We start from the raw sequence: 23448 nt of genomic DNA on the forward strand, positions 1-23448 counted from the left end.
ATGCGCGCGGGGCGAACCACTATGTTAAAATCAAGCAAACACAAAGTGTAAAGTAGCGGAGAAAAGAAGAAAGACACACTCAGAAATAACAAAAACTCAATGTACAGTCATCGCTCCGACGCGAAGAGCGCCACAAAGTGCTGGATTGATAATGGGAAACCTAGCAAAAAGACAACATTCTTCATTGCATTGCATGTTATCGTGGTAAGCAAAGACGGCAAAGAACTCAAAGACGAAGTTTGCTGCTTGTTGTATTTTATTCGCTTCCTGCGCCGCACGGAGTGTACCGCTCATTGTGTCGATCGCTTTCTCAAAGAGAAGTTGGAAAAGAGTGTACGAAGAAATGGGAGAACCACACACTCTTTGTCGAGTGTTGTGCGATGTATGCACATAGTAGCATTGCGATTGCTCTGAGGCACTTTCCAGGCATGATTTTAAGGGTAGTTTTAAAGGAATTCTATGTTGGATTCTAAAGAAATTCTCCAGGGTAGTTTCAAGTGAATTTCGAAGAAAATTCCAAGGTACGAGAAAAATTCTAAGGTTTTTTTTTTCTCTTGAACCTGCTCTTCGGTTTTGTAAGGGTTAGGGTGCGTTTTGCCAGGTTGATCGAGTTAGATTTCATGTGTAAGTAAGTGATGACACTGGTCAATGTTACCTGCAATTCACTTTAAAAGGTGAATTTTATATTTCACCACATGTAGCCTGAATGAAATGTGGCGCTTGCGAAGATCACTTGAAGATACGATATAACGGAACATTGATACTATTTGTATAAAACACATGTAGATGCTTTGACTATATGTTTTTAGTATTACTTCTACGTGAAGTCAACGATTTACATAGTTGAAGATGCTGATTTCAAGTAACAGACTGTAGTGGTAATTTTTATACGATAGATGGAGTAGATGAAAGCATAGAGTTGATAGTTCCGTTAGAGTACGGCAGTGTGAAGATTGTACATAGATATTAGAGAAGCGAGCTAGGACAACTTTTAAGGAAGGTACAAATCGGTTTTTTCATCTCTCTTTACCAAACTCCCCCTTTGGAGAGGGATGGTGAGGGTTTAGACTGGAGAAATACGAAGCGTTAGAGAGAAAAAATACAAGGGATTCCAAAAGAAGCAATAAATGGTAACGGACGAGAGGAAAATGGGGAGACCTGTTAAAGGTAATTTGACAATTGTTGCTCACCACCTAATTGTAAAATAACTTATATCGTAAGTACACTATGTATACCAAATAGGTACGTTAAATCTAAAATAATCACTGAATGATTCTTCTAGCTGAAGGCATTCATTTTAAGATGCATTTAACCATATTTATGAGTGTGCAATAATTAGATACGATGTGTGCAATAATAGAATTTTAATGCAAATGATGCGTAAACAGTTAGGCTCTGAGACGCTTTCAAAAAAGATATTAAAAGGAAAATTTTTGTGAATATACACTTCTTAGCTCTGGAAATGCTCCATTAATCGCATTGCAAGGTTTATTGAAGGATTTCTACTTCAAAAACGCTGTCAACCTCGTAAAAACGCGAAATAGCAAAAAGCACGTGCTTTGCTGTGCAACAATTGGCAAATTACCCTAATTATTCTGTTAAAATTAGATACGTAAATTAAACTAAATACGTGCCAGGTTTGAAAAGAAAATTTTCGAACCTGGAAGTGTGTATGTAACACCAATATTCATTTGATAACGATGATGCTTACATGCAGGTTTATTGCGAGTGAAAATGACCTCGGAATGGGCATTACTCTCCAGACATTCTGAAATGGGTTGCTAGATCTGCAAAAGAGCTATCATCTTCTTACTCCCAGACTAAAGCTGTCTGCAATTACCGCGAACAAAAAATTTCCGATGGCTTTCTTCCATAATACCACTGCCGGCCAGTGGGGGTTAGATTGTAAAATTGCGTGATAGTTATGGGGGAAAATGCAGGGTCACTACGAGACAAAATCCGCGCCGATTGATCGAAATAAAATCCGCATCAGATCAGCGCGAGCTTTAAATCAAAATCGAGCCAAATCCGTGCGAACTTTAAATTAAAAACGCAACAAATTCGTGCCAGAACTAATCGGATAAGCAAATCCGCCGCGCCAGAACAAATGTAATGAGTAAATTCGCATCAAATCCACGCTATAGGAAGTCTGATAACAAATCCGCTCCAAATCCGCAAAAACCGTGAGATCCGCATAGTCGTAACAACCCTGAAAATGTTTTTGAGTTTAAATTAAACGAAATTATTTATTAAACGATTTGGAAAAGAAACATACATGATAAAGTTGAAATCTTCGTTGCTCAGAAATCGTGCCCATTCCAGAAGTTAAGTTTTTTCAAAATTTATAATAAGTTGGTGCAAAATAAAAACACATCGTCTGTTATAGTAAACTTATACATTCATAAAAACTAAAAATACAACTTATAATGTTGATGATCATATATTACAGATTATTGCTTGAGTTCCGCGTTTTACCCCGTTTACCCGGTTCGCTGGCCACCATGCTTAAAATTCACATGATTTTTTCGGTACTTTAGAATTTAGTTCTCAAATTTCCCGGTTCTTCTGTTTTACCCTAAGACCATCGGATTGCTCGAACTCTAAGCACTGTGCATTAACCAGGTGCGACAAGTGAGGCACTACTTAGCGCAAAACATCACACGAAACGGAGTCTACTGAGCAGTTTGTACTGCTGATAGAGACTTCAGCGCGTTGAACCTTGCGCTATAGAAATATAGCTATTTATATATAGAACTGCAATTTATCGAAAGTGAAGGAGAAGATTACAGCATGGAAGCAGAAAGCATTGCACGCATCTTACCTCCATCTCTCTCACCAGTAATTGAAGTCGATGTGATAGCACAAAAACGTTGAGGACCTGTGTCACCAACCACCGGAAACCATTTTTGGCACAGAGGTTATTGCGGTATATAAAAACTGAATTTTGGATGGGGAGCAAAAATCTGAGAACATTGCGAAAAAATGGGACAGCCTAATAATGATCATGGTGTACAGTTTCAAATGTTTGGGAGCAGCTAAATTATATATCAATCGAGTCTACAGTAAAGACTTTACCTAGAAATTAATCTTCGTTCCATCAAACGTTGATCAACAAACACTCATGTTAAGACAGCCATTGGTGTTCTCAAGAAATGCATTCCAAATGGATTTCCCATCGCTAAACAAACCACTGAACAACGCCACACGATTCGTGTCTGATGGATTCTCTCGCTGTGTGCCAAATTGCAAAACGCGGAAATCAACTGTGCTGCACATGATCTACAACGTCACGTCGACCGGAAAAAAGTCCCATAAACAAAAGCATTACTGAATGCATCCATCGGTTACATCACTAATGGCAAACCAGGGCGCACTAAGTCCAGCGGACATTGTTCGCAAGTAGTGCGACCGTCGTCGGTCGCGCCACGTTAGTTTGACAAGACTTTTCTCACCACCATCAAACCGGTGATCCGATCTATACTAAATCAGTCCGACTCCTTCAAGCTGCGTTCAAAATCGAGCGCGTTGGCAAACATCTGGAGCAGCCAGTCAGCCAGTCACAGTCCGTTCGTTCGTTCGTTCAATCGAGTGAACGCCTGCAGCGCCCTAATGGAGCAGGGTGTACCTACACGGTGCAGTATGCAGCAATTGCATAAGCCCTATGCCACGCTGCTGCAGGTTGTTCTTGCTGGTCGACTGCTGAGAAATTTTCGCCTAAACGGTGAGACGGCTGCGAGGAAACTGGGAAATTATTTTCCATTAACGTTGGACCAATGTTCGTACTTTTAAAGATACCATCTTACTGACATATGGCGCGCAAATCGGTAGAAATCTTTGATGGGTCGAACGGCGCAGATTTATTTTTTTCTAACTGGTTAAAGTTCAAAAAGATCAGAATATTACTACTACGGAACTACGAAACTGAAAGAGACTGATACTATCAAAGTTTATCTCTCGAATCGCAGGGGAAAAGTTTTCCCGCATTCTCTGGAACCCTCACTCAAATGAAGTTGAGTCCATTAAGGTACTGCCGCTTTTTTCATCCTTCCGAGTCTGGCAAAGTAAACAGAAAACTACAGTAAACGTTACATCTTTATCGTTACTCTTAGCCCGAAGCCCAACCCACTCCATTAAACAAACCCAAGAACAAGAACTACCCTCCCTGTTGTAATCACCCACACAAACTCAAACACGCACCATTCTCATACGTTGTTGTCATGGGTGGCTGGGAACAAATTCTTTTATCCTTGCGTGCATTCCGGAGCGAGCTTTTTTTCCCCGCTGTCACAGCTGCCATTCCACTTTGAAGATGGAGGATTTAAGCCCTACTATATCGTCATATGCCGTAGAAGGTTGAATCGCTTCAGTGCCAACAATAAACAAATACAGCAACAGCGATAGGTAGTAAACATTAGGCAATATTAGCGTTAATGCTGAACATTATGCTTCGACTTGAGTATGAAGGTATACTCTTGGGTACTGTATCTTCAGAGCATTCCAGCAACAAATTTAGGCACTTACGAAACGATCGTTCGTTCGTTCGTCGCCGGTTTGCAGTTTAGCCCACGGGGCGGAAAGTAATCGAATGACACGACGCCCATATGCGGCGGTGGTGTATTGATATCGATAACGTGATAATGAGGATCCAAATGGATTTTTGAGAGTCGTTGGCACGGCGGGGCCTGCTTTCGATTGATGAGATTAGTACCTACGATGGCGAACTCGATACTCAGCCAGTTAACGTATCGAGTTATAGAACCATAGTTTGATGTTCTATAACTCGATACTCGTATATGTCGACGACCTCTTTTAGGTACATGTTCGGTAATGTTGGTAAAAGCTGGAGCATCGATTTCATTCGGTCGATGATTGCCAACAATGCAAAATGGTTGCAATTGCTTGAGTTTGATTCATATGTATTTTTTTAAATACTGCATATTCTACTGAAGAGGAAAACACAGCTCCTCCATTAGTTGCTCTCCAAACGCCACTCTTCATAACCGCATAAATCGATGAGTTCATAGCCCCCTCTAATGGATTACCATAAAACTTCCTCAGTGTGTTCAGTATTATTCGTGCTATAAAATCTAACGGTTTTCGTTCGAACCTGAAAGCGTGAAAATGGACAAGAAATCAAATTAATGACGCATTATTATGGCTGTATTAGAATTTATTACACACAGTTCTTCGATTCGAACCTCGACCGAAATTCTCAATTATAAAATGCAAATCAACATGGAGTCAATAGTTTACCGACTCGAGAACGAGAATTCCCGATTATACATACTTAAAAATGTGAATGCGATCACCACAACATACACCACACCCGTTGCGAAATAACCAGTTTCATAATTTATAGGAATTTAATCTTCCCTTCATGGGGGGGGGGGGGGTAGTCTCTTTGATCGCAGCTCACGTTTCATGCCAATTTGAAACCGAGAGAAAACAAGGGACTCGAACAGGTCGCCAAGTTTTTCGCGTCTCACTACCCGCCGCACACTTCCTCGTGAAAACCGAAGAAGGATGCTAGCTAAGCTGCGATTTATAATTTTGTCCCAACTGAATGTGTTTATTTATATGCGTCACTTCATCTCGATGCTTATTGCTTGTAAAACTGACGCTGCTGTCCGTCCGATCATCCACCTCAATAATGCTATTAGGAAGCTTGATCGGTGATTTATGCAACCGTCAACATTCGGATTAAGACATCTTCCGTCACAACGGTGGAAAAGAGCGTGAGGAACGCAGATGTTTGCAGTCGTTCTGAAAGCCATACCCCATGGAGCACAAAATTAATTGCATGTATGGTACATCTTCGCTTTCGGTTTTGCGAGTCGAGAAGGGAAGGGGGGAGGAATTTCTCACGATTGATGCTCATAAAATGCAGTACATGATTAGATGGGTTTCGATACTTAAACCACATGGGATGCAATGTTCTTTTGGATTCTGACAGAAGCGTTAAGTAATGGTTGCATTTAATCATCGGTGGAATGTGCATTCCAGAGATCAGTGCTGCAAAATCTCGACAGTACACGGCGATATTGACAATTCTGCTTTGGTCACTCATTTGAGCTAACAGTCATAGTCAAGGCAAACCATGTCAATTGTCAATGACAATGGTGTCAGTGACGAACATGTGCAGATTTGTTTATTAGCTAAATTTGTAACGAAATTGAATGACTTGAGCAAATAATTACATGGATCCATTTTAGTGAACAAGTATCTACGTCCTGAGCTACTTGGATAACAATAATGTGACACAGAATGTACTAAATTACACTTTTTGTTACCAGGTGAATCTTTGTCATTGACGAAAAAATGAATGAGATTTTGACGAAGGTTTTTTTGAGGATCAAGTCTGTCAGTGACTATGTGACGAACAATTTTGTCAATATCGCGCGAAAGTCGGTCAATGACAATGACAAATCTCAGCACTGCCAGAGATAGCCGCAGCAAGTCAATAATTTTGGCACGGTTATGAAGCAGACCGTGCTGGAGGTGGCGGTTTGATTACATGTCCGAAATGAATGCTCATTACACACTAAGTTTATTATACCGAAATCTGTGAAATTTGTGAAAATCTCAACAGCTGATCGTTCGGTGAACAGTTCGGTGATTTTCACAGTTTTCCTGTAATTTTTCAACGAATATCTGTGAAAAATCACAGAAAATCGGTGAAAAATAACCAACTGTTTACCGAACGTTCAGCTGTTGAGATTTCGGTAAAATTTCACGCCAACCCTCTAGTTCGATTTATAACCCCAAGATATGAACCTTTGCAAACATTGGGAAAGATTGATGAAGGCTTAGATGTTGCGCCAATTATTTGACATGTATATGGGAACTCTAATTTTGCTTCTACTTGTTCTTGAAAAAAATGTGTTGTTATGGCAATGGCCAAAAAGCTGATCGTTGTTACGATCAGTTTAACAGCATATAGGGTGGGTGAGCCAGTAGTGGAGGTACTAAAGCCAATTTATCAATTAAAAATAAATAAACGATGTACACACAATTTTTATACGTCAATCTATAGCTTTCAACCTCTATTTTGATGGAAAAATATTACATTGCAATAAAATTGCATAACATTTTAGAAAGATCGTCCATAGGAACACTGTTCCAGTAGCTGTGGTAGTTGCTAAATTTGGTTCCTATAATAGTGGAAAGCGTTGGTTTCTTTCCACTATTATAGGAACACTACCACAACTCTAGGTGCAAAGGAGTGAAAATCTTAAGGAAAATTAATTATTTTCCGTCACTTCTGGGCATATTTTAAGTTTGAAATATGCAAATATGCTTTATTTTAGGAGAGCTACTGATGAAAAATAATCTTATCCGGATTCTACTCACTATTCCGCACAACCTCCATACCGCAACTATAGGTACACCACTATTACTGGAACACCTACCCTAAAGCAATATTGAAATACGGAAAAAAAAATACAAAATAGAGTAAATTGATAAATGAATATGTGCAGGCTTGTTGATCATTGTCATGACAACCACATATTAAATTTGTTGTATTTGCAAGGTAAGTGAAAATTAATAATTTCCCATACATACTCTATACAAAATTCAAATCATTGGCGCGACCTCTAAATCTTCATCAATCTGTACCATTTTTGCACATGCTCATATTATGGAATTATGAATCGAACTAGAGGGTGGCCTATCAGAAATTCATAACTTTTTTTTTAATGAAGCACCCTAATTCTCTCCAAATCCACAAAGAAATTGTGTAATACAAAATTTTAAACAGGCGCTCTTAAAGATAAACCAATCTTGATCCGCCCCACAGTGGCTCAAAAGTGAAAATTCATGACCTTAATTGATTTCTGATAAATGTGTACCTTTGGATGATTAAGTGAGTTCAAAAGATATTCATAATCTTATCCTTAGCATCTTTCGAAATATGCCCGTTAAGTTTTTCTTAAGGTGGAACTGTCCTTTAGAAATCTATCTTTTTTTGTTAGCAACAGATAGTGAGTAGGTTTTCTTGACACAGTTGTAGGAAATATAATTTAAAACAACTTTGATGAAGACATCAAGTTGCCATGACTTCAGTTGTTAGAAGATTTTCAAAATTTGATCCGCGAAATTACCGGGACAAATAAAAAACTTCAAAATACCATTTGTATTACACTGAGGCAAAAGATCGCAAGAATTCTATAAGAACCACTTATGAATTTTTGTGGTATGGATATCATTGATTTGCCTTAGGAAAAATAATATTGATAAAAAAATTTAAAAAATTGAGCAGACTGGAACCGAACCATCGACTTTGAGATAACGGGCCCGTCTTTCGTCCTTCAACGTTTGGAGAAAATTAAATGGTGAAAGGCGTATAAGAGTTACCTCATGTTAGACCAAAGTCATTCATAAGTCACACTTAAGAAATTCATATGTGTCGTTCATAAGTCGAGCCTTATGCAATTCTTAAGATTATTTACCTCAGTGTACTATTACATGGAATTTCAAGCTTATTGCTTATAGTATAAACGCTTTTTTTTCCTACTATCAGCTTAGAGTTCCTTGAAGTACTTCCACATTTTAATTGAGAGCTTTCTAAACCTGTAACACCCTACCCAAGGAAATCGAGAAATTTTCCAACCCGCAATATCAAAATTCTGGATGAGAATCGAACCCAGTCGCTTCCATGCAGCATGGACTTGCTTCGTAGCTACGTATTTAGCGACTGAGCTAAGGGAGTATCGTTGGTAGACTTTGAAAAAAAAAAATACCTTCAATTATTTATGTTCTTGGTTGTAAAAATTCTGAGTGTTCAGTGAACATGATAAGATAATCTTACATTTTGAGATTCTATTGAATAAATGCGACCTAGCTTCTGAAACATTCTTTCAAAACATTTATGCATTTTCAATTGGAACGCAAATTAACTTGAAAATGATTAACTTCCAAATCCCAATAAAAAAAACATGATGCATAGAACGAATTACCATGCAATACATTTAATTTGTGGATTTCATGTTTAAGAACAATAACATAAGTGTGCACAAGTGTTCTAGTTATGGCACAAGTGATCTAGTTTTTGGCCCATGGAATTACATTTGGTGAAGAATTAATGAAATTGAAATTTAAGATGGGGCCAATGAGAGAACCTCTTGAACCAAAAACTGGCACACTTACCCTAATATTGAAAATAACTCTTCTTAGGAGTACATCAAAAGGGTTTTAAGGGAAATTTCAAGGAAATTCCAAGGGATTTGAATTCTGATTCTCAGGATAGCTAGTTCCAACAACATTTAAAGGAAAATTTCTAGGAAATTCTGAGGAGTATTCTAAGGATATTCCGGTGATATTTTTTTGAAAATTCAAAAGAAAGTTCCTCCAATTATGAGGAGCATTTCAAAGAATTAATGAAAGTACTGAGCAGAATTAAAAATAAATTCCTGTGGAAATTCCATGGGAATTTCAGGAGAATACTTAGTGCATACTGAAGGATAATTCCAAGTGATTTTTTTTCAGGAGTATTTTTCGGGAATTGCTAGAATTATTAATAATATGCAGAGCATTGCAGAAAATTTGCAATAGTATTATGGAGGAAATTATAACAGAATTGAATTTTTCCATAAAAAATTCCAAGATCCTGGATACAGAAAAAGGATCAAGATTTAAGGATTGGAATAAATAAAATAAAATTTAATTAAATCTGAGACTTACATTTTTTAGCATTTTATGCTTAGAAAATTATATGATCCTTGATTTAGATAAATCTTCAAAGTTTAATATAAAACTAGCTGAGTGTGCTCGGTTTTGCTCGGGATTCAATATTAGCTTGAGTTTAATTATATTGTCTTATCTAAAGGGCTACCTCCTATGACCTCCACATGCCAAATTTAGTTCCATTTGCTTGATTAGTTCTCGAGTTATACAGAAATTTCTGTTTGTCAGATTTCAATTGCAATATTGCATTTCAATTAAACACTGCATTTTCAGATTTCAATTCCAATACAAAAGTGTAAAGTGTAAGCATCTTTGCCATACTGTACTGTTAATCATACTTCAAAATATTTTAACAACGAAAAAACAGAATAAAACTGAATGACTAACAACAAAACTGGAAAAATTTCAAACTTCAACTAATTGACTGGATGCATCCAAAAAACTGGAAGAATCCAGTTTAAACACTGGCATCACTGTTCTGTACAAAACGATAAAAAGAAAATCATGATATTCATCCTAAAAATTACCTTAAACAATTCGTTTCAAATCCTCACCTGTTGTAACAGCCCTAAGCCCTATAATTGAGGTAGTTTGACAGTTCAACTTTAAAAATGTTTTTTGAACTTTTCTGCATCTTGTTTTATCTTTTCGGTATGGTCTGCAATATTTTAGACAATAATACAACACACAGCTTTGCTGAAGACACCAAGCTTGTAAATCTTTAATTGAACATTCAAAGTGTTTTTATGTTACTTCATACGCGAAGTTAACGATTTTCAGAGTTGGTTGGAAATGCTAACATGAAGCTTTAGTGTGATGATTTATTAGCTAGAGAATGATCTTTAGAAGAGGGTAGGTGGATAGTTCCGTTAGAGTACGGCAGTATGAAAATTGAATAGAAGTTGAAAATGAGCGAAGGGCCATTAATGCGACAGTTTTAAGATAGACGCACATTTTTGCCTAACCCGTACGATGTACGCGGGGACTTGAAGTATGTCTCCAAGTCCACAGGCAAAAATGTGCGTCCCTCTTTTTGCTCATAAACTGACTGCGGCTGTGGAATAGTTCTAGCGACGTTTTCATCACTACCTAAAGCCCCACGTTGCGAGAGCATTTCCAGTCGATGGTGTGTTATAATGCAGTTCTTCTTTACCCAACTATTGTGTTGCTCCTCTCGTCATGACCAACGTGATCATCTCAGAGAGAAAGCCCCTTTAATTGAACTTTATATCAAAATCACAAACCGAAAGCAAATCTTAAAAATATTGTTGTTAATATTCCACAAAAAAACAAAATTGATTTTTTTCAAACATGACTTGCTGGAAATTTTCTGAAGTTATTTGTGTGAAAACTATATTCAGAATCAAAACATCTGGAAGTATGTTATAAAGCTGAACGTATAATTCAACTCTACGAGTAAATTAGTTTATTCGAAACATTCAAAGTCCAAGAATTTATTGAGTAACAGAGTTATGGATTAAGGTCACTACCCAAGTAACAATTCGGGTTTTATGAGGAAGGAGAAGTTCTAAGCAGAATTCAAAAATTATTCAGAGATGAAGCCCTATGAAATTGTGGGATGAAAGGAAGTTATAAATTAAATTCTAATGTTATTTTCGAGGATTTCAAAAGGCAGCAAATGTGTAGCAATCATCAAGCAAAATTCCAAGAAGAATTGTATGAGGATTTTGAGGAAAATGGATAATGAATTTAAGAAGAATGAGAATTCAACAAGGAACAGCATTTTAAGAATGTTCTGGGGATAATATCAAAGGAATAGTGGGGAAGATTCAACAGAGAACTCCAATAGAATTGAATCAAAACAAATGGCCGTGAATTCGAAAAAATGGTCCAAGGGTTTTCCGAAGAAAATTTCTACAGATTTCTGCTAAGAGTTTTGACTTAGAGCTAAGAGTTAAAATAAATTTTTTGGGAACATTTTCAAGGAATAGAATTTATTCTAAATAGTATTCCAATCAAATTCTTAGCAGGGATTTCAAGGAAATTTCAAAGAGAATTCGAAGATAATTACGAGGAAAGTTTTCTGGTTAGTTTAAGACGAATTTCATGATAATTCAGAGCAGTTAATTCTGGAATTCATATTATGGTTATTGTGAATAAAATTTCATTATTATTTTGATTTTGAGTTGGAAACAAAAAGTAAATGATGATGATAGTGATAATGGTCTTCCACTCATAGTAGCACGGCAACTAGTCCGAAAGCTGTGAACTCTCCCCACTGTTGAACTTGATCAAGCTTAATAACCTCTGATTATCATGAGCAAATCGTTGGCCAAAAACGAATGGATGGATTGATAGGCAGTTCGCCTATTCATTTCCTTGGGACAGTAAGAATCTCTTTCGAACAACTTCGAACTTCGAAGAAAACGAGCCTCCAACTGAAAGATGCCCTAATGAATGGGTAGAAGAGCCCACCCCTAATCCACGAAATGTTAGTAACGGGGAGTTGAATTCTTCACTCTCCCCATCCAAATCGGTTAAATTGGATTCCCTGATGGTTTCATATATGGTAATAGGGAAAATGGCGCCAATGTTGGTCAATGGATCCAAGATAGGGCCCATTGCTAAAAATCTGCTATTCATCAATTTTATCTAGATGAACACGTCATTGGGATGGTAATAATGGATATTTTTGGTCGCTATTGAAAATTTAGTCGATTGCTGAACTTATGTATGGGCCCACGTTAGGGGCATTTAGACCGACATTACATCCATTTCCCCTATGTAATATAATCAGATAATCAGAATCTTCAAAAATATGCGAGTCGATTGAAATCTGCCGAAAATAAATGAGGGCTAAGTTGATTCTTAACATAGAAGCGTAGATGCATAGGTGAAGGATAAGAGAATGGAAAGTCAAAGCTGTTAACATGCAGAGTTAGAAGTCGTCGAGATTGAATACGCATGCTTAAATATCGTTGATCCACAGTTACCTATTATATAAAGTTGAAAGCAAAAATAAAAGCCCCGAAAATGTTTAGTTCAGTTTCGTAATTTTTCAAATATTTTTTCCGAATTTCAGCATTTTCAATATTTTTATTTAAGGGCCACGCACTTTACATCTGATATTGGAATTGGACGAAAAATTAATTTAAAATATTGCTGAATGATTAAATCCAACAACAAAATGGGAGTATGATGGAAACTATGCAGCAATAGAATAAGTCATCCTTTTGGAAAAGACTCGCTCTGGTTGATTCTGAAATTCTGGCGTAAATATTTGTTCGTATGGCACGGTTCATTTATTTTTCCCCGTTCTCTCGTCGAATTCCCGGGATTTTCCAGGTTTCTTGGTTCCTTTTCAAATTCTCTGGCTATTTCCAGGTTTTCCCGGTTCACTGGCCAGCCTTTTTCTGTTAGCGAGAGACGTCAAAAATCTGTCAATGATATGACAAGTACTTATTTTATTGCATGTATTTATACATCAAAAACAATCATTGTCCTCACTAGCATCCATGTTAGCTCACTTTTCCCTTTCTGATTTTCCTCCGGCTCAATATTACCTTTATGCTTCAAAAGCTCGTTAAGGAATGCTGTTTCTGGATTATTGAACGTAATTATTCTGATGTATTTCATATAATCACTGAAAATTAACAGGCTTCTAAATATATGTATAACTCATTTTTGGTTTATCAATAGTTTGATCAAATCGAGTCTTATGAAAAATTGAAATTTATTTGAATTCAGAACGTTGAATATTGAACATATTGAACAAATCTGATAATCTAACTCGCACCAAATCCGCAAAATCGCGAAATTCACGTTGTCGTAACAACACTGAAATTGAGGAACTTTTAAGGAGAAGAACTTCAAGGACGTTCCGAAAACTTCAGGGTAGATCCAAGAACATAGAGAACGTCAAATTCAAATATGCATCTCAAAGGGTAAGTTCCGCTTCCATAGAGTTCACAAAAATTCACTTAATCGAATATCAAAGAAAATCAGGGCAATTCCATTAACTTCAGGAAGATTGCAATAGCTTTACAGGTGTTGCCAAAATTTCAATTATAAGTATAAAGATTTTAAGGAAGCAACATGAACTTCAGGGCAGTTCAGAAAATTTCAAGCCAGTTTCATGAATATCAGGAACATAATGAGAACTTCAAGGAAGTTCCGAGAACTTCAGGTAGATTTCTTGAACTTTAGGGCAGTAGAATTAGCAAAAGTGATCGAATAGTCTCCGAGATCCCTGTCTCGCAAGGAAAAAATGACGTTTCGAGAACGACACGTTTAAAGATTTGAGATATATTTAACTGCATTTAACACAAGACTAACAGCGACTTACATTCATTCTGCTATTTCAGTGAACTTCAAGAAAGATTACGATCTTCAGGGTAGTCCCATTAACATCATAACAATTGTTATTTTAGTTCGAAGGAACTAACCATGACTTTGGCTTGAGAGGTATGGATGCTAACACTACACTCGTCCCCTTAAAATTCTGATAATTTTAAGAAAGTTTCATAAACGCGTTTCATGCGAGAACATAAGGGAAGTTCCGAAAAATTCTGGAATAATTTGAAAACTTCAGGGGAGCTTAAAGAACTTCAAGGCGGTTCCATCTGCTTCAACTGAAAACTGCAGAAACTTTTAAGAAGTTCTGAGAACTGCAGGAATATCCAGAGATCTTCAGAGTGATTTAGAGAGAACTTAAAGAAAATTGTGGATTCCAAATAAGACGTTCGCTGTTGAGCGTTCAGAAAAAAAATTACCGGTAAAGGTAATAGTTTCTAAGTTTTTTGGTTTGGTAGAATGTACCAAAAGCAGAAGACCCATTCCAAGGGACGTGATACGCAGATTTTCAGTCCATGATTACTCTTTTCGTTTAAAATCTATAATAAACTTCATAATATGACAATGTAACGTGCACCAAAAGAAAGATGACATGATTTACTTTGTTTTCTAGTAGAAGTAAAACAATGCGTGACGCGACCTAAAAATAGTAGTTATCGACTTTAACTATATTCAAATAGAAACTTTCCGGTAGATAAAACTGTTTTCATATTCCAAAGATAATTCTTAAATTAATTAATAACAACACAGAATATAAGAAAAGTCGTTGACAAGTCACGGTGAAGCGCTTCATGGAATGGGTCAGAGCTGCTTCTCAAGCGAAATACATCGCAAAGCCAACGCATTCCTATGAATGTCCCTCTCCAATGGTACGGTCCTAGCCCCGACACGCATCTTCAGGGAATTGTTATGACTGGTATCGTTGGTGAAGATTATTCTTTTTGTAATCATAATTCTAGGCACAGTTATGGCATCATTCCATTACTGAGAATAGATTGGGATGTTTTATTTATCCATTGCGGATGAATTGAATCGAACAAGAAATAGAAACAAGTGACGAAGCAGTTTGGTAGGATGGTAGATTGAACAGCTGTGGTGTGATTAAAGGTAAGTGTCATGCATAAATTAATGATGTAGTGTTTCAGCTGGTTGATCGACTGTATATTGAGCATTGGCGTGGCAATAAAGGGTGTCCACGATGAAATTGCCACACTATGAAATTGCTCTAACTTTTTAACCGTTGGCTAGAATTTAATGAAAATTTGGGTGGATTTAGTTCATAGTGCATTATTTACATCCTGCAAGTTTTAAAGTCCTGTGATCAAAACTCGCGGAAATAGAGTCGAAAGAACAGCTCGTGCGTGATAAAATCTTGCGCATTCATCACGAGAACAAGGATCTCTCGCATCGTTTCATCGCTAAAACGTTGGGAATCGCGAATTCCACGGTGTCGCGAGTGATTAAGCGGTTCGAGGAACGGTTGACCACCGATCGGAAGCCCAGAAGTGAAGGAAAAAGTATTCCGTACAACACCAAAAATCACAACCGCGTAGTTGGGGCCTTCAACCGAAATCCGAACGCCTCCGTTAGGGATGTGGCTAAGAAGCTGCACCTAAGCCGAAGTTTTGTCCAGAAGGCCAAAACTAAGGCTGGGCTTCGAACGTTCAAGGTACAAAAGGCCCCTAATCGCGACGAGAAGCAGAACAAGTCCGCCAAAACCCGTGCCAGGAAGTTGTACCTCAACATGCTGACGGAAGTTGAATGCTGCATCATGGACGACGAAACATATGTGAAGGCCGACTTCAAACAGATCCCAGGCAACCTGTTTTTCAAGGCCAAGGATAAGTTCAGCGTTCCGGAGCATGTCCGCACTCAGAAGATGTCCAAATTTGCGAAGAAATTCCTGGTTTGGCAAGCCATCTGCACTTGCGGGAAGCGGAGTGCACCTTTCGTGACCCAGGACACGATGAACGGACAGGTGTACATAAAAGAGTGCCTCCAGAAGCGGCTGCTTCCTCTCCTGAAGGCCCACAACGTCCCAACAATCTTCTGGCCGGATTTGGCCTCATGCCACTACTCCAAGGACGTGCTGAAGTGGTATGCGGACAATAAGGTCAATTTCGCGCCGAAAATGTTCAACCCTCCCAACACTCCGGAGCTCCGCCCCATCGAGAAGTACTGGGCGATTATGAAGCAGCACCTTCTTAAACGACCTAAGGTAGTGAAGACAGTCGAGGAACTGAAGAAAGTATGGGTTTACATGCAAAAAACGGTTGATTCACAGGTTGTGCAGAATCTTATGGCCGGGGTTAAGGCCAAGGTGCGGGCATTTGCGTATGGACTGTAAATAAAATACGAGTAAAATGGTAAAATGAAGTTGAATAAATAGTTATTTCTCAATCCCTGAAAATTTGATGGCAATCGGATGAAAACTCGAATTTTGCGAATCAATTTTGTGTGTGGCAATTTCATCGTGGACACCCTTTAGGATTCTGTTCCGACGGCAACCTCACCGACGACGGCAACAACTGCTCCTGAGAAGGATTTGATATGGATTTCCGATCAACACGTCTTTTCTAAATCTCGAATATTACTTATTTTACATACCCGTTCCTCCAACTGAATTTAATTACGCTTTATATCATACCGTTCCGTATCAAACCTCGGACACAATCATATTTCGGACAGTGAAAAATTATATCTTGAAACACCTGTAATGTAGTGTAATATAATGATATAATGGACCATTTCCATCAGGTGTTGGATGTACTAACCGAACAGTTAATGGTTCGGAGATCTATCGTCATCGGAGGAGATTTTAATGCTTGGGCAGAGGTTTGGGGGTGTGCGGATGCAAGAGACTGAAAGCTCTGACAAAGCTGGAACTTAGTCTGACCAACGAAGGCACCATCAGCACTTTCCGTAGAGACGGTTAAGAATCCATTATCAACGTCACATTCTGCAGTCCGTCGCTGGTATCATACATGAACTGGAGAGTGTGCGAGGGGTACACCCATAGCGACCATCAGGCGATCCGGTACATCATCGGCCAACGGAAATCTATGACAATGTGGAGTGGAAGTGGAATACGAAGGTTTTCAACACAAATCTTTTGGCAGATACGAGGGAAATGTACCCTACGTTTTCGAAGTATGTGTTGAGACGTTTGTAATACTGTATCTCAATCAACCAATCCACTGAAACAAAGTACCTACATCCTTCCGTGAAAAAACGCTTTGCAGTAAATATTTATTAATATAGACAAATGCCTTCCATTCATTCTCCTTCAACCATCCGAAAATAGATACGTGCCTTTGAAAGATACCCATCTCTCCGAACTAAACTGAACCTAATCCCCCCCCCCCCCCCCCCCCCTTAAATCCCTCCATCCCTCGACCCACGTCAGCATCTCCGCCAATTTCTCTTGAGGAACAAGCGCCAAGAAAGAAAAACTCATCCTTCGCACTTCATCCTACGTTCAAGGATTAAACTTAAACTAAAATTTACATCGTTCCATCGCATCGCTCTCGTGTGCTTTGGAGGTGGAAAAGCTGCCAGTGTGAACGAGAAGAAAAATCTTTTGTTTTCCTCCTTCCATTCACTTGCGGTGGTGGCCTGGTGAAGTGTATTCGGTCAGTAGCCCGTTCAATTTCCGAGCATTGCAGCACGCTCCATTGACCGTTTCGGCTCCATTCTCATCTCTTGTCGTCATCGGAACAACTTGAAGAACCATGGGTTTTCTTTAAAATTTAATCGTACGTAAAAATAATTGACACTGGTGGTCTACGGGATCGATCTCGTCGCTTTATGGTGCACGGTGGATTTGCAACGGCAGGTCGAATGAGCAAAGGTCGAACGGTTGGGGAATGACACAGTAGAAATTGGAATGGATCTACGTTGCAAAGCGTAACCTGATGTCTTAGTCTGGACCATCGACATCAAAGTCAGAGCAGAAGTTCAACAATATATTGCAAATGTTTCACACTTTGCACCAGTTTGTCGATTGAGGTCCTTTATGAAAATGTATGCTATTGAAGTACAAATAGTAGATTTATTTAAGTAAAAGTAAACTATTCAACGTCATCTCGTATTTGCAATAACCGTCCAAAAAACAAATTTGTTGGAAAAGATGGAATTCACAAAAACTCGAAAATCAGAAGAGCCGACATGATTGTCAATAAATGCAAAACCACATTACATTTTCATAAACACACAAAGGAATGATCATTAAAAGTAGGAAAAAGGGACACCATTAAACAAAACGAATCGATCTTTTGCAATTCGACCTTTCAGCCGTCGAGATTTTGTAAACCACTGATCAGAGATAGCTGGCAACCGCAGGAACCATCTGCTTCTGTTTTTCCTTCATTCTCCCCTACTTTGGAACTTTTCATTTCTGCAAAAGCTACTTGGAAGCGCTCAGTACCATTTGGTTGGTTCGATCCGAAGACCCAAATACCGACCAGAAGATGAGACGCGGCGCGGCGATGAGAAAGTGTGGGTGGAAAAACTATTATCATTTTTCTTCTTGGACCAACAGTCAGAAAAAAAAAGGAAAAAAAAGGCGAAACCACACCACAGAGAACCCTCTCCATGAACCAAATCGATGAGCCGGAATCCGGGTTGAAGGGGGGAAAGGTCTCACACTTCATTTGTTCTGGTCGGTCGGATGTCGAAAGTTATCTTTCTTGAGAAGTGCACACCAACCGCACACGGTTGCGACCAGTTCGGTATTTATTCACATTAAACTTGTTGGGGAAGAAAGAGCGGAAAAGTGGGAAAAATTAAAAAGTCGAGGTTTTCACCTCTGACAGCGAACGGTTTAAGGTCTTTGCCCGGGGAGTGGCGTATGGTCACACTGCCAGCTCGTGAAAAAATAAGAAGAAATTCCTAAAGCAAAATCGGAACGTTTGATAAGCGACATTTGCTGAGGTTGTTTCGGGTGGAAACTGTCGCACGTGCAGTTGAGCCTTCGAGTGGGAAATGTTTTCCGCTCGTTACGTGAATCTTCTCTGTACGGTAACCACCGGGGATTTGTGGCTGCTGTGGTCTGAGAAACACAGGAGGTCATAAATTCAAGTTTTATTAACAGTTGTCAGTTGTACTGAGTACGAAATGCGTGATAGTCAAAACATGGTGAAAATTTTTGTTTTTCAAGTAAAAGTTGAACTTTGATAAGAAAAAGAAAAAAAAAAACAGTGGAAAACGTGATGAATGAACTTACTTATTGTTTCACAGATAGGAATAGAGAGAGGTTGAGGATAACTGTAAGATGACTCACCTGGAAAATAAAGAAACAAGTGTAAAATTAGCATGGGGAATGAGTTTAGTAATTAACAATAATAATCAGTAATGTTCGAAAATGTTAAAATTCGTTTTTTGTTTATAAATTGTGTGATAAAGTTGAAAAGAGTGAGAGATTGAATTAAGCAATTGTAATAGATATCTTGAACTTAATACAAAAGAGATCTAGGGACAATTGTTGGAGATATCGGAGTGAGAAAATGTTTGAACATTTGACAGTCTTGACTAAAAAAGAGGTCAACATTTGTGAGGAGCACCTGATTTTGCTTTTACGAGATTTGCATTTAACATTTGCGCCATTTGAAACTATAGACTTTAAAAATTCATAAGGTATCAATAGATTTAAAATCTATCTAGGGGAAATGACGGCTTCGGCATGACAGACTATTTTCGGCAACCCAAACTGAAACACTATTTTCACTGGATTTTCTTACGAAAACACTTCGCTGAATGCATGCAAACGATTCTTTATGCTTTCAGCTTCAATTTGACTATATTTTTACCATTGAGAAAAAGCAATCTAGCAGGGTTTTCTTGAAATGAAACATACGCACTACAAATTGTAGCTGATTTCGAGTTGCCGATAATAGAACAGCAGATTTACATGCAGTTCAAATGGAACGGTTGCCGAAGAAAAACTGGTTGCCGACAATACTCGCTCTCACTAGAGAAGATTGGAGCTTTGTAAAAGCGTTTCAAAACAGTTTTTGACAATTCTTTCGACTGAAATTGTTAGAGCAACTGACAGCAAAAGATTTTAAACAAACCAATACTGCATATGTGTGCGTTCCTTAGAGAAAAAGGCTATAGAAAGAAGGTCGCTGCTTAGGTTGCCGAGAATACGTAAATTCCCCTATAACTAGCTGAGCAATGATTTTTCATATATTGCAAATTTGCAGTTACACATTTTACCGGAGGCATCGTGTTCGGAGTGTTAATAAAATGTTTAGAGTTGTAGGTTTTGATTTTTGTTTGATATGGGATTCAGGAAAATACTCAAAATGAGCATTTTTTGGAATATTTACAAGATTCCAGATTACAAAAAATACAATATTTTGATAAAGAAGTGTTTTCAAGGCTCCACAACTTTGAAAAATGCTCAGGGATAACACAATTTAAAAAAGATCTATAGAATTCCGAGAAGAATACCTAGCAGAAATTTTAGGAGAATTACTACAATACATCCTATAGGAGTTTTGAACAGGATTCCAAAATAATTCTTAGATAATGCCATACGAAATTATGAGGTAATTTCCAATATACTTCTGGACAGAAGAAAGGAAGGTCTGGTTGTGAAAAAAAAACATCAAGGAGAACTCCAGGTAATTATGGAAAAAAAAGAATACGTTATACATAAGTTGATAAAGTTGAAATTTCTTGGTTAAGAGACCATGGCGATTTCAGAAGTTCAATTTCAACCATTTTAAAATAGGTTGGCCCAAAATAAAACACATCACCAGTCAGTGCAGGATAAAATCAAGATAAGAAAATAAAAATGAAATTCAAGTCAGCATTCCGGATGACATTAAAATTGTGGATTTCAACCAAAGATGGTTTCCACAAATCCAAGATGGCGGACCAAAATCCAATATGGCAGCCTCCGGACAGCGAATATGCATCTAAACCCACACAGCAAAAAAATAATTTTGATATCACATCAAAGTGGATGCACTACAATCATGTCGAAAATTTCATGTAATTTTTATGACCACATAAATAAACAAATGCAGTAAAAGCAGCGTAATGTTAGTTCATGCATTGTATTAATGATAATTTTGTCCTTTTTAGCAAGTAATATTACACCATATTTTCGACATGATTGTAGTGCATCCACTTTGACGTGATATCAAAATTATTTTTTTGCTGTGCATGCAATATGGATATCTACGACGGAATGGGCTCGATGAGTAGTTTAGTTTTTTAGTAGTATTGCTGATTGCATCTGAAACTGGACTGTCCCAAAAATGCAAAAAGTGTGATAAAAGTGCACGTTTCCGTCAAATCGTTTTGATGTCTTCGGAGAACTTATTGCTTGCATCATAAGGAAGACACCAAGACGATTAGACGTAAACTTGCAATTTTATCACACTTTTTAATAAGTGAAATGCGCAATATGATTCAGTTATAATAAACTTGTACATTTATGAAAGAAAAACAACTTATAGTTTAAGTGACCATACATTAAAGTGTATTGATTTTTCCCCGGGTTTTCCCGACGGATTCCCGAATATTTCCCGGATATTTCCCGGTTATTTTTCAAATTTCCGGTTTTGCCGCTTCGCTGCTCACCCTAAATAGTTGATTGGAGGGCGTATAAATTGCTTCCTTTTATCACAATTCAAAATACACTCAGGTCTTTTTTACACGGGGGATATGTACCGTGTAAAAAAACAGCTCCAGGTTTTTGATTTTTCAAATGCAAGTATTTAAAATAATAAATTATAATTTTTAATTTTGAAACAAGAGGACCACCCTACTTACCTACGCCAAATCTTTTATGTAGATAAGCTCTCTGGAAGATGTCCAATCTCTAGAGTGCATAGTTTTCGAGATGTCGATTTTTATCGTGAAGCTTTGCGTTTTCGACCATAGTGCATGGGCGAGATAGCTAGTTTCGTGAAATCACTAGAATTCCGCTGACATACATTTGATTAGAAATGTGTGGCTAAAAGCGAGAGGGGCCTCCCTTAGCTCAGTCGGTAAAGGCGCAGCTACAAAGCAAGACCATGCTGGAGGTGGCTGAGTTCGATTCTCAGTCCGGTCTATAAATTTTTCGGGTTGGAAAATGTCTTGACTTCCCTGGGCTTAGAATATGAATGTGCTTGCCACTTGATTGTACAATTATACTAATGCGAAATAGGTACATTCATCGAAAACTCTGAATTAATAACTGTGGAAATGCATCTAGAACCCTGAGTTGAGAGCACGCAATAAGCTAATATGCGATAAGCAATAAGCTTGAAATGCGAAAAAGAAGACAATAAGTGGCTAAAATCAGTATATTCCTTAGCAAAAATTTTGTGTCTAGTGTAGTGCGAAAATATGCAAATAGATTGGTAAAAACAGTTGGCTGTGGAGTTTTGAAGAGTTTTTTTTTTTTGGTTTTGATAAGATGAACAACTAGGGGAAATGACGGCTTCGGCATGACAGACTATTTTCGGCAACACAAATTGAAACACTATTTTCACTGGATTTTCTTACGAAAACACTTCGCTGAATGCATGCAAACGATTCTTTATGCTTTCAGCTTCAATTTGACTATATTTTTACCACTGAGAAAAAGTAATCTAGCAAGGTTTTCTTGAAATGCAACACACGCACTACAAATTGTAGCTGATTTCGAGTTGCCGATAATAGAACAGCAGATTTACATGCAGTTCAAATGGAACGGTTGCCGAAGAAAAACTGGTTGCCGACAATACTCGCTCTCACTAGAGAAGATTGGAGCTTTGTAAAAGCGTTTCAAAACAGTTTTTGACAATTCTTTCGACTGAAATTGTTAGAGCAGCTGGCAGCAAAAGATTGTAAACAAACCAATACTGCATATGTGTGCGAAAAAGGCTATAGAAAGAAGGTCGCTGCTTAGGTTGCCGAGAATACGTAAATTCCCCTAAGTCAAGAAGCTAATTTATTAATAAAAACAAAAAATAAATATACGATGTACACACAATCGTTATACGTCAATTCAAGAGCCACATGTGAAAAAGGCATGCAAGATTTTTGTTAACAAACCTTTGTAGGCCCTTTTCTCGCCAACCGAGGGTCGCCCACGCAAACCAGCAATATCATCGGGAAGAGGAAAGTTTCCCCTACCCGGCGATGTTAAAAAGGGCACAAGAAGGTTTGTTTACCAAAAGCTTGTATGCCCTTTTCACATGTTGTTCTTGAACTTATAGCTTTCAACCTCTATTTTGATAGAAAAATATTACTTAGTAATATAATTGCATACAATTTTAGAAAACTCGTCTTCCATTAATAGGAACACTGTTCCAGTAATTGTGGTAGTTGCTAACTTTGGTTCCTATAATAGTGGAATGCGTTGGTTTCTTATGGGTTCCACTGTTATAGGAACACTACCGCAACTGTGCAAGGGACTGAAAACCTGAAGGAAAATTAATTATTTTCCGTCACTTTTGGGCATATTTT

The 23448-nt window shown here is 37.9% G+C and overlaps 1 protein-coding gene across 2 annotated transcripts in view; it reads right to left on the reverse strand.

Annotated features, from left to right (window-relative positions):
• LOC135712737 (heterogeneous nuclear ribonucleoprotein L-like) overlaps positions 1-23448 on the reverse strand; it is a 649787-nt gene that overhangs the window by 130674 nt on the left and 495665 nt on the right. For both annotated transcript variants that reach the window (XM_065235779.1, XM_065235780.1), the window contains one exon: positions 19223-19279. In XM_065235779.1, coding sequence (XP_065091851.1) covers positions 19223-19279 — 57 coding nt within the window. The remainder of the gene's footprint in view (positions 1-19222; positions 19280-23448) is intronic.

This window comes from Ochlerotatus camptorhynchus, unplaced genomic scaffold (genome assembly GCF_037179485.1).
Source record: "Ochlerotatus camptorhynchus isolate MF236.1 unplaced genomic scaffold, CSIRO-AGI_Acam_v1.1 ptg000503l, whole genome shotgun sequence".
In the NCBI taxonomy this organism is placed as follows: Eukaryota; Metazoa; Arthropoda; class Insecta; order Diptera; family Culicidae; genus Ochlerotatus; species Ochlerotatus camptorhynchus.